Below are 12605 nucleotides of genomic sequence, written 5' to 3'. Positions count from 1 at the left end.
AGGTTGGACTAAAACCTGGTGTTGTCAGACTTTTTACTGTGTTTACGCTAGTCCAACGCCAGCATACCCACATCATGACTACTATCGTGTGGGAAGAAACCAGAGCGCCCTGAGGAAACACGTGGGAGAATGTGAAACCTCCACGCTGACGGTCAGCCACGGCCAGAATCGAACCTGGCTCCCTGGCACTGTGAGGCAGCAGTGTAACCACTGTACCACCGTGTCACTGGAGGGTTAAAAACTAAATGGTGTTATAGTTCCATTAAAAAATGGGTTTGATAACTGTCCTGTGTTAATGAAGCCTAACCTTGATGCAATCCAAGACATTTGATTTTTATATCATTTGGGTTCTTTGTGTAGATAATTATTTCAAAAATTTGAGCGTTGCTGAGGTGTAAAATCTCAGTGACATATTGTGGAGTTAATATACAGATGACTAGTAACATTTGTGACTATAAACTCACCTTAGAATATGAAGTGCAAATACAAATCCTAAAATTGCTGATTAAAAGTACCATGAGTATTGCATAACAGATATTTTATTTTTGAGCACAGCCCATTTATTGAACTCAGAGTCTTCCTGATTTGTTTGGTTCATTGCCGCGTTGTACAGAACATTTACTCAGTACCTTCAGGGCAAGTTACTGCAAATATTTTTGAATGACAACAATTCAGAATGGTCCAAATTAAATAGCTTTCTGTATTTGGTTTGTATTAGTGAGATCAAAGTGAATTATGACAAATTAATTGAATGTCTATTTTAAGAAAAAGATTGAATGAAAAATGTGGCCAACTACCTCCTTATGACTAATTCGTCCTGGCGAATAAGAATTGAATCGTTAGAATACATTAACCAGTATTATCTGTTTTTTTTTCAGAGTCATCAGTAAGGTGGTCCCAGTCACAGAGGCAAAGCCATCACCTCCTGCGGGTCACCCAAAGACTCCACCACCACCATCTCCAGCGCCAACTCCAATTCATATTGCCCCACCCCTTACGCCAGCTGCTCTTCCTCTCCCCACAGCAGCTCCATCTCCAGCTCCTATTCTTCCTGCTGCATCTCCTGCGGCTTCGGGCTCTGGCACAGGGACCTCGAAGACGCCAGTCAGAAGTGTGGTCACAGAGACTGTCAGTACTTATGTGGTGAGTAACACTTCAGAGAAATTCATAGCTTGTGAAGTTTTTAATTCCTATAAATGCTCTCACAATGAAAGAAATCTCAAATTGTCAAAGAAAAGAAAGAATTACAGACAATAGCAACTTAATGTGTAGAAACTGTATTTTATACATCATATTATTATATATATAAAAATCATATCTTTGTTCCAAATGGTTATGTTAACTTCAGAACTTCTTGAAGAAAAGCAAAGATTGCATTAAAGAACTTACTTCTATCTCAACTCCTCCCATCTTCTGCTGTGGAACAGTTCCATGGGACCACTAGAACCTTGTCAACAGAGTACTTACTGTGGGAAGCATTGCAACTGACCTCCATCCTTTGCTCACCAAGGGCATGCATGCACAATATTTCTCCGCAAACACAAATAGTAATAAGGAGCAAAAATCCCGAAACACCTTTCCCTGCTCTAGTCTGGAGTGTTGAAGCTAGTTGCAGTATCTGTACCTTTTGTCCTTGCTAAAATCAACAGACTTGTCACAGGCTAGGTATTGATCTAGCCTAGATGGCTTAATTCCATACTGAGCAATGAGTTTATCAACTAAGCCTTGGAAAGAGTTTTCCAGGGCTTTCTATTTTTTTTTAAATAAGTGTCCTGTGTCTTCACTAAAGAAAACATGGAAGAACCCAGAAGAATCTCTTGCTCTGCCTTCTAGTCAAACTAAATTGAACATTGTATGGTCTCATATTAAGGACTGTTCAATCTTCGATCCTGGTTACAACCCTCAATGTTCCATCCATAGACAATATACTCACACATTTACTTAATTGATTCCCTAGAATCATATGATTTCAGTTGAAACTAAGTATAATATGCAAGGAAACTTTTACTGCAATTATTAACAAAATTTCCCACGACCAGAGGAACAACTGTAATTTACATAGAGCCTTTCATGTAAAAATATTCAAAAACACAAGGCTCCAAGAAATGAAGGAAGAAGATTTGAACAGCCTTTAGAAGATGGGGAAAATAGTAATGAGGCAGAAAACTTAGATTTAATGTTGTAGAATAAAATAGGAACACAAAGGGCTTTGCGAAGAAGGTGAGAATTTGGGGGCATACAGGAACATACAGTGAAATGAGGCTGATGAGGGATGGATGATTTTAAAGATGAAGACTTTTGAAACTGATATGTAGGGGATAGGGAGCCTTGAAGATTGACAAGCTTAGGCGTAACAGGGAATGTGTGTAGGAGGAGGTGGAGACTGTGGCCATTTTGATGAGTTGCAATTTGGAGATGGCTGATCTTCAGGGGATCCAGGAAGGAGAACTTTGGAATAATTGACAAACTTTCAGATAAACAAATGAAATGGCGTGAAAGCCAGGCAATTTTGTAGAAGTTGAAATAGGTAGGCTTGACAAAGGCAGCCTGAGGATTGGGAGAAGTTCTGAAGCGAAGGAGGACAAAGCGATTGATTAAGAAGGGGAAATATAGTGAGAGTACGTTGGCAAGTAACATTAAAGTGGACTGTAAAAGCTTCAGGAAGTATATAAAAATAAAAAAAGATTTGTGAAGATAACTGTAGGTCCCTTTACAGTCCAAAACAGGAGAATTTATAATAGAGAACAGAGAAATGGCAGAGTAATTAAACAACTACTTTATTTCTGTCTTAACGGAGGAAGACACAAAAAACTTCCCAGAAATGCTATGGAATCAAGGATCTAGTGAGAAGGAGGAGTTGAAGGAAATTAGGATTACGAGAAAAACAGTGTTGGAGAAATTAGTGGGCCTGAAAGCTGATAAATCCCCAGGATCTCGTAATCTACATCCCAGGGCACCAAAGGAGGTGGACCTATTGAGCTTTCAAAATTATGTGGATTCTGGAACAGACCCAGAAGATTGAAGGATGGTAAATATAACACCAGTATTTAAAAAAGTGGGGGAGTAGAAAACAAGGAATTACTTTATTAGTTAGCCTAACAACAGTAGGCAGAAAAATGCTAGAGTCTATTATAAAGTGTGTGATAACAGAACACTTAGAAAATAGCAATAGGATTAGATAAGTTAACATGGGTTTATGAAAGGCAAGGCAAATTTGACAAACCTACTTGAGTTTTTTGAGAATGTAACTAACAGAATGAATAAGGGCGAAGCAGTGTATTTGGATTTTCGGGAAGCTTTTGATAAAGTCCCAGATAAAAGGTCAGTGTGCAAAATTAACGGAATAGTGGATAATGTATTGGTACAGGCTGAGAATGGTTAGCAGACAGGAAACAGAGAGTGGGAAGAAATGATTCTTTTTCGAAGTGGCAGCCAGTAACTCTTGGATCCCAGCCATTCACAATATACATTGGTCATTTGGATGAGGGAACCAAAAGTAATATTTCCAGGTTTGCTGATGACACAAAAGTTGGTGGGAATGTGAGTGAGGAGGAGTGTGTTAAGAGGCTTCAAGGTGATTTAGACAGATTGAATAAGTGAGCAAATACGTGGCAGATGTGGAGTAATATGTATAAATGTGAAGTTACCCACTTTGGACGGAGAAATAGAATGGCACAATATTATTTAAATGGTGATAGATTGGGAAATGTTGATGTACAAAGGGACCTGGCTGTTCTAGTGCACCAATCACCTGAATACAAACATGCAGGCACAGCAAGCAGTTAGGAAGTCAGATACTGTGTTGGCTTTCATTGCAAGAGGACTTGAGTACAGGAACAAGGATGCCTTACTGCAGCTATACAGGGCCTTGGAGACCACACCTGGAATATTGTGTGCAGTTTTGATCTCCTTATGTAAGAGAGAATATCATTGCCACAGAGGGAGTGCAGACTGATGCCTGGGGTGTCAGAATTGTCGTATGCGGAGAAATTTGGTCTCTGTTCACTGTAATCTAAAAGAATGAAAAAGGGGATCTACTTGAAACTTATAAAATTCTGACCATGGCTGCACGGACTGGATGCAGGGGTTTTGTTTCCTCTGGCTAGGGGGTCTAGAACAAATGGTCACAGTCTCAGAATACAAGATAGACGATTTAGGACTGAGATGAGAAATTTTTTCACTTAGAGGATGGTGAACCTGTGGAATTCTGTATCACTGAAATGTCACTGAATGTATTTAAGAACAAAATAGATTTCTGGGCTAAGACTCTGAAGATGTCAAGGGTTATGGGGAGAGCAGTGAAGTCTGCATTGAGATAGAGGATCATCCGTGATCATGTTGAATGGTAAAATAGGCTTAAAGAGCTGAATGGCCTACTCCTCTTTTCTATGCTTCTGTGTGGGGTTTGAAGTTCCTGCAGAGTCAAAAAGGACACTGGCATTGTGCACCATCTGGCTTATTCTGAGGGAACTATCAGAGTTAGTGAGGGACTTGGGTGCTAAGGTTGGGAGTTTTATGTAGGACCAAAACTCAGTGGCTTCCCTCATTGCTCATCCAAGACTTGATTACAGCTCAAAGTACAATAATGGAAGAGGAGTCAAGAATGGCATCACTAGCATAGTGACATAATTTAGGGGTAGCATAAGGGTAAAGAAAGGACGGAGACAAAAGCGAGAACCTTGGACGTACAGGGAGCTGTTGCAGATGATGTATTGGCCGCACTGGGACAGATAGATATGGAATCGTGCTAAGGAATGTCATATAGAAAGTCTGCTGTCCTTACCTGATCCGGACAACATGTGATAGCAGACCACAGCAATGTGGTTGACTCTTAACTACCCTCTGAAATGGCTCAACAAGCCCTCAGTTCAAGGGCAAATAAGGATGGGCAACAAATGCTGGCCTCATCTATGATGTCAACTGAGCATGAAAGAATAAAAAAAACTAAGAGAAAACTGCAGAACAGTCAACTGTGTCAAACGCAGCAGAGCAGCTAAAGAACAGCGAGAGTGTAGCACATATCAGCCGTGGTAACAAAGGATGTTATTGGTGACTGATAAGAAACATTTCAGTGCTGCATTCAAGGCCGAAAGCAATAACTGGATTCAGAAAGGGGTGAGGGGATGTACGGTTGATACAGGGATGTGTGGCAATACATAGCCTAGCAGCTCAGAGAGAAAGAGAAAGGTGACGTAGACAGAGAGGGCACAGTGATTAATTGAGAGCCTGTTTTAAGGAGAGTAGTCTTTCTTTTTCTCTAATGCTTTGATCTGCAATATGTGGTAACTTCTAGGTCCCTCATCACCCAATCCCTTAGAGTTTTGATCCTGAAACACCTTTCCTTGCCCTCATCTGAAACTTTGAAGCCAGATGCAGCACCTGTACTTTTGGTCTTGCTGAAACCAACAGTTTTGTTGTGGGCTAGGCGGTGAACTCATCTGTATGGTTTAGTTTCACAATGGGCATTTAATTTGTCAACTAAGCGTTGAGAGGAGTTTTGCTGGGCTTCTTATTTCATTACAATGTGTTTCAGCCATTTCCTAGTAACAGCTTTCTGTCCACCTCTGGCATCCACTTCCAATCCAGTAGATGCTAATCTTCATCCTTCTGTAAGATCTGGCCCTTTTCTCCCCAGTAAAAAAGTTTGATTCAAATTGAGTAAACAGCCCACTGTTGCCCCATGCCACGTTAAAATAAAAGCAAATTACTGCAGATGCTGGAACTCTGAAACAAGGAAGAGCATTGAGACAGGTAGATATGGAATCATGCAAAAGAATGTCACCTAGATACAGGCGCTGAAGAGTCATATGGACTCAAAATGTTAACTCTATTTCTCTCTCCACAGGTACTGCCTGTTGAGTTTTTCCAGCATTTTCTGCTTTTGTTTCATTCTGCATTCTTGGGTCCCTTAACTGATGGTATAGAGAATTAAAATGATAGCTGGCAAGTTTGGAGTTCATGTCAAGATTTTGTATTTTTTGCTGGCAATTTTGTTGACTTGTGCCAAAGAAGTTATCATTGTGAATGTAGAACCAGGGAAGGAAATGGTTACACCCTCCTACACTGTTCACCCACCTCCCATGTTAAATTTGCTAAGTAAACTTGTTTTCTGTCTTGATTCTACAATGCTGGAACCACAGATATCTGCATTTCTCAGCAAAGTATAGATGGTGCCGTGTACCTTTGTACTGTATCTTTCATCTACATTTCCTGCTTCAGAATATTATGTTGTCGGTGAGTGTAATGTATGAAACACAGTGACGTGCATCATGGTCTACAGCACTTATAAAATAACCAACTCAATAGACCAATTTCACAAACTGTCACTCGAGTGTTGTTTTCTTGCTTGAAGCCTTGGTTACAGCGTAAAGTTTGTTCTGAAGTTATTGTGGTAAGCATTTAACTCTGATATGACATGCATAGTGTGACCTTCACATGTCTACCTATAAAAGCACTTCCCTGACCATCTTTAGCAGACATGAGGTCCCTGACAGCAGTAAAAACAGTGGCCCTGGGGGGAATTCAAGCTTGTTTCCATGCAGCAAGACAGACACCACCATAAAAGACTGTAATGGAAATGATATTGGTCTCTGGTCTTATCTCAGTATTCCAAAACTGAACCATACCACAGTCACTTGTTGATTTGATGCAGGCAAGTTCTCTATATAAGAAATCATTTTGTAATATTATTGTGTAACAGTATTAAACACAACTATCAAATACATTAAATACAAAATCAGATAAAATTCTTTAACTGGGCAATTCATAAGAAATAGGTCCATAAGAAATAGGATGTGTACAGAGCCTTCAGGCAAACTACAGTATAATGTAAAGATAAAAGTAATTTACTGCAGATGCTGGAATCTGAAACAAAAACAGAAAATGCTGGAGAAAAATCAGATCTGACAGCATCTGTGGAGAGAGAATAAAGCTAATGTTTTGTGTCTAGATGACTCTTTTTCAGTGTACAGTACAAAATACTGATGGTGTATGGGACGGCACAGTGGTTAGCGCTGTTGTCTCATTTTACCAGGGCCCAAGGTTAATTCCCAGCTTGGGTTACTGTCTGTGCGGAGTCTGCACGTTCTCCCCATGGGTTTCTTCCAGGTGCTTCAGTTTCCTTCCACAGTCTGAAAGACATGCTGGTTAGGTGCATTGGCCATGGTAAATTCTCCCTCGGTGTACCTGAACAGGTGCCAGAGTGTGGTGACTAGGGGATTTTCACAGTAACTTCATTGCAGTGTTAATATAAGCCTTTTTGTGACAAATAAATAAACTTTAAGTCACTTATGAAAAATTCATGCACACCTTTTGTCCACTGGTAGCCTTCCATTTATGTTCGAACAATCAGTTTCATTCTTGTTGTTTTGAAAGTTAAAGCGAATTTAGTTAATCTGAGCAACTAATAAGGAATTCCTACAATCAATAAGAAACTTAGAAGAAACAGTAAATAAATTGTACAACTTAATGCTTTTGGATTCCACACACAATTTTGTTAATATCTGTTTGACCAGATGGAGACTATATCCTGTCAGATTGAATGCTGTCATCAGCAACAAGAGTTGAGGATTTGCACTGGAATTTCTTAACTTAAATCACTGCCTTTTGCCTTAGAGGAGGGAGAAAGTGAAGATGTGGGATGAATCTGAAATTACCATGCACATGTTATGAGCCCGTTATTTTACTTGCCAAATTATTTCTTCATGCTGTGGTGCAGTGGAATTAATTACCTGGCTTTTCAACAGGTGGTATGTGCCAGTCTCTTTTTTCTGGTAAATTTGTTCCAGTTACAAAAGCAAGACAGTGCAACAGTAATAAAAATTTCTGAAAGCAACATCATGATAGCATTTGAGAAAATGCATGAACGTCATTCTGGCAATTCATCCTTTTTGGTTTCAGATAGGACCTGGAGACATATCAAAAGAATCCATGTTTGCAGAAAGCTAGTACGCAACCTGGCTATGAAATTAAAACACTTTGGAAGAATTATGGCAGTTATGTAAGCCAATGTGCAGGTGTCATACTTGTATCAGAGCAGCCAAGGAGACTCCATATCTTTATTCCATAAACTCCAAATAATAAATTAGTCTCCACTATTTCCATAGGCAGATTTAATCTATAAGGGATCCTGCATTGCTCGAGCAAATGGAAGAACATCAGACTGCTGCAGTTGTCAGTTCATTTAATAGACTAACAGTAATTCATTCGGATGTTCCAAGCTGCCTCGGTCTCTAGAGTAACAGTGAACTCAGGTTTAGATTTTGAAATTTATTATGAACTTTGCTTAACTATTCCCACCCCAAGTGTTTGAATTCTCCAGTTTCTGATGTATTTGGGTATTTAGCACCATTCATTTTGACCACCTTTCGGCTATGTTCAGCTCATAGCCGCTGTACATGTATACTCTAATGAATACAGACAGGAGCCCTGGTAGATTTTCCTTTCCTCACTCATTCCTAGCAGCAGGTTGCTGAGGCCATAGGCTGGATTTTCATGCAGTCAGACAGACTCCATAGAGTGGTGAAAATGACGACCAAGGCCCAATTCTGGGATTCCTTACTCTATTCCTGGGGTTCATGGTTTACACCAGAACCTTTTAATTATGTGGGCTGGTTCGGATAGTGAACCTACACCGATGACCAGACTGGTTTCAATGCAGTGATAGGCACGTCCTAGTCCTTCACAATTTTCAAGGTATTGTTCCAACTTTTCGAAGCGTTGTGGTTCATGCACCTCAGAGATGTCATGAACCATAGTCTGCATGAAGGAATCCTTTGGCAAGCAAGTTTAAAAAGCTCTTTATGAACCCCCTCCTCCCATGCCAAGTAATGGAGCTTCTGTGTCCATTTACCCACCATAGATTGTATAGAAACAATGAACTTTATAGTGATAATTTGTCTCAATCGTTCCGCACCCTGACGGTGCGTAGGTCAGACTTTTGTATGTTTTTGTTGCTAATTATTCTCGGAACAGGTCAGTAGTCTGTCACTAGGGGCTTATAACTTGAAAGGCTTTACACCACCTCAAGTGTAACCACAATCTCTTTCACACACAAACTAGGGGGGTATTTAGTTTGGCCAATCCATCTAACCTGCATGTTTTTGGATTGTAGGAGGAAATTGGACCATTAGTGAAGATCGATGTGGACACAGGAGAATGTTCAAACTCCACACAGATTGACCCCAGGCCAAAATTGAACCTGGTCCCTGGCACTGAGAGGCAGCAGTGCTAACCAGTGTGCCACCCCCTATGATGACAATAGGATATGTTAAAAACAAGTTTTAAAAATGGTAGTCATTAGTAACTTACCGCTTTCTTAAAACGGAACTTCTTTTTACTACAAGCCAAAAAAGTATCAATAACAGACACTGAAAGCATCTGAGACATCTTAACCTGTGTAAATAAGCGATCAGAGATCTATAGCTGCTAAGCAATGTTTTCCCTGGAGCTCTGATGTTTCAGTACTCTAATTGATTCCTGCACTCTTGGCCGGCTTGCCATTGGACCCCCATCAGAATACCAGTTATCCTCAGCTCTGACCACTTTTCATTTATGCAGTATCTTTATTGTGAATCAGTGAAACTAGCACAAGGGGTGGGTGCTTTTCCTGTGCCATATTTGAATGGATTTGACACCAAACATGCTTTTATACACTGAATGCTCTGTTTTATTTGTTGAACAATTATCTCAAAGCAATGTTGTTTTTGCTTTCCCCTCAGATCCGGGATGAATGGGGAAATCAAATCTGGATCTGTCCTGGCTGCAACAAGCCAGATGATGGTAGCCCAATGATTGGCTGTGATGACTGTGATGATTGGTATCATTGGTAAGAAATCTCTTTCCTTAAATCTTCTGCATATGTGTGAAACTATTGGAATAATGAACGTAGATCTTAAACCCACTGTTGCATTGGAGAGAAGAATCTGACTGCATGTAGGAGGGATTACAATTTAAAGGGCGAAAAGCTGCAGCATGCTACGGTGCAGAGGGACCTGGGGGTCTTTGTGCACGAGTCGCAAAAACCCAGTCTGCAGGTGCAGCAGGTGATCAAGAAGGCGAATGGAATGCTGGCCTTTATAGGGAGGGGGATAGAATAAAAAAGTAGGGAGGTCTTGCTGCAACTATACAGGGTACTGGTGAGGCCGCAGCTGGAGTACTGTGTGCAGTTTTGGTTGCCACAATTGGCCTTGGAGGGAGTGCAGAGGAGGTTCACTAGGTTGATACCGGAGATGAGGGGGTTGGACTATGAAGAGAGACTAAATAGACTGGATCTGTACTCATTGGAGTTTAGAAGGATGAGGGGGGACCTTATAGAGACGTATAAGATAATGAAAGGGATGGATAGGGTAGAGGTAGAAAGATTCTTCCCACTTAGAAAGAGTAGCAGGACTAGAGGGCACAGCCTCAAGATAAGGGGGGTGGGGGGGCAGTTTAGATCAGAGTTGAGGAGGAACTTCTTCACTCAAAGGGTGGTGAATCTCTGGAATTCTCTGCCTGTTGAAGTGGTGGAGGCGACCTCGCTAAATATATTTAAGTCATGGGTAGATAGGTTTTTGACAGACAAGGGAATTAAGGGTTATGGGGAGAAAGCGGGAAAGTGGCACTGATCCACTTCAGATCAGCCATGATCTTATTGAATGGCGGGGCAGGCTCGAAGGGCTAGATGGCCTACTCCTCCTATTTCTTATGTTCTTATGTAATTATATTGAATAATTGCAGTCAATCATAGTAAAATCTAAGGATGAAATATGCCAAAATGGAAGGAACAGTCCACCTTATATTCATTTTCAGAGCATTTTTAAGATGTAGCAATAGTTGAGCTCAAATGTACAATCCTCTGAAGTTTCTTTTGAAGACCAGTATGAGTTTAAGGTCTGCCTCCTGTTGTGAAGAGAGCAATGCCCCTCCACCTGAGAAAAGGAGATCTGGAGGCAGAAAAACACCTGAAACCAAGTTGGCACATGATCTCTGGTTGTTGTGAGTCTTGTTACAAACTCAAGGGCAGCCCTGTCCTGTTCCTAGGGAAGGTCTCCTCCCCACAGTGTGGACTTGAAGGAAAAGAACTGAATGAAAAGGGGAGAAGAATTAAGAACTATAATAAACTCTTAATATAATAACTCTTACAAAACTTTCCTCTGAAAAATAATACAGTAACATGATGCCAGCTTCAAAACATTCAGAAAATATTCGCAACTTGTATTAATGACCTGTTGACGTTCATCAGTTATGTGATTCACAACAAATCTGCCCTTGAGAAAATAAGTTGTTTTGGGAGCCTTTTATAAAACCTGTAAAAATGTGATTTCATTTTTTTATCTCCCTGCATTATTTTTATTATTATTTATAAATTGACTTCTTTGATTATGCAAATGATGGGACAGTTTCTCCTGTAGTGCCTCCTAAGATATACCAGTGTATGACATTGGAAGGAACATACTAAAGGCCAATTTCAAGAGGGTATATAACATCACATGAATTCAAACAGGACCATAATCCAGCACTTGACATTAAAGCCACCACTGGCATAACGCATCACTTGCTTGCGCAGTGCCTCACATGTACAATCGTATAAATGCAGCACATTTTGAAACCATATTTTAAGAGGGCTTATCAGCCATGACTGAACGGCAGAGCAGCCTCTATGGGCCAATTGGCCTAATTCGGCTCCTATATTTTATGGTCTTTATATCTGCTGGGAATTTCATAAATTTATTTTCATTTCATTGAACTATAACTTTCTGTCAAAATAACGGTAAGGCCAATGTCATTCATTATAATTTACAGGTAAATGATACAGCAACTTTAGGCAAGGAGTGAATGTGTGGTTAAATGTGAATCTCCCAAAGTTGCTGTCAGAGTTGCATTGCTCCACAGTTATTTTCACAAAAATAGCATTCTACCCTTAGCTTCCTTTTTTTTAAGAATTTGTTCTATTTGCCCACGTGGACTGATAAATCCACCACAGAAAATACCAAAAGTAAATGCTCTTTTAACAACTGGTAATGAGTTTCAATTGATCTCTATGGCACTGAAAATTAACTATTAGAATTACAGAGTCTCATTCCTTCTGGTTTTCAATTCTTCAGAGATTTTTAAAATATTAAGTTTTGTTTCCTCTTTTGTCCCTTTCTTTTTCTCTCTCTTCAGATATTTCTGTCTATATTTCTCTTTCTGTACCTGATTTGACATTGAATTTACCCCCATTTAAATACCTCCCATCTCAGTCCTTCCACTGTTTATTTTCTAATCCTTCAATCTGATTGGTTAAGATGATGTCCCGTTGGTTGCCCTATTCACTTGGGTCCCAGGTACCTCCTTCACTGTGCCATTATTCGCTTGTATTTTTAGCAGATTTGTGGGAGAATATATTACGCTGAAGGGCGAAAAAGATAAGTCTTCGTAGAATTGTAGAATCCCTACAGTGCAGGAGGAGACCATTTGGCCTATTGAGTCTGCTGTGACTCTCTGACGGAGTATCTTACCCAGGCCCTATCCCTGTAACCCCACATATTGACCCCACTAAGCCCCTAACCTACACAACTTGGGACACTGAGGGACAGTTTACCATGGCCGATCCACCTAACCTACACATCTTTGGACTGTCC

General features: G+C 40.3%; 1 protein-coding gene across 3 annotated transcripts in view; it reads left to right on the top strand.

Moving 5' to 3' along the window:
* Positions 1-12605, top strand: part of taf3 (TAF3 RNA polymerase II, TATA box binding protein (TBP)-associated facto) — a 190983-nt gene that overhangs the window by 177546 nt on the left and 832 nt on the right. For all 3 annotated transcript variants that reach the window (XM_080207704.1, XM_080207706.1, XM_080207705.1), the window contains 2 exons: positions 879-1143; positions 9720-9826. In XM_080207704.1, coding sequence (XP_080063830.1) covers positions 879-1143; positions 9720-9826 — 372 coding nt within the window. The remainder of the gene's footprint in view (positions 1-878; positions 1144-9719; positions 9827-12605) is intronic.

This window comes from Carcharhinus amblyrhynchos, chromosome 19 (genome assembly GCF_965287045.1).
Source record: "Carcharhinus amblyrhynchos chromosome 19, sCarAmb.v2.hapA, whole genome shotgun sequence".
Classification (NCBI taxonomy): domain Eukaryota; kingdom Metazoa; phylum Chordata; class Chondrichthyes; order Carcharhiniformes; family Carcharhinidae; genus Carcharhinus; species Carcharhinus amblyrhynchos.
Note: the sequence above shows the minus strand (reverse complement) of the source record. Positions and strands in the feature narration are given on the sequence as shown.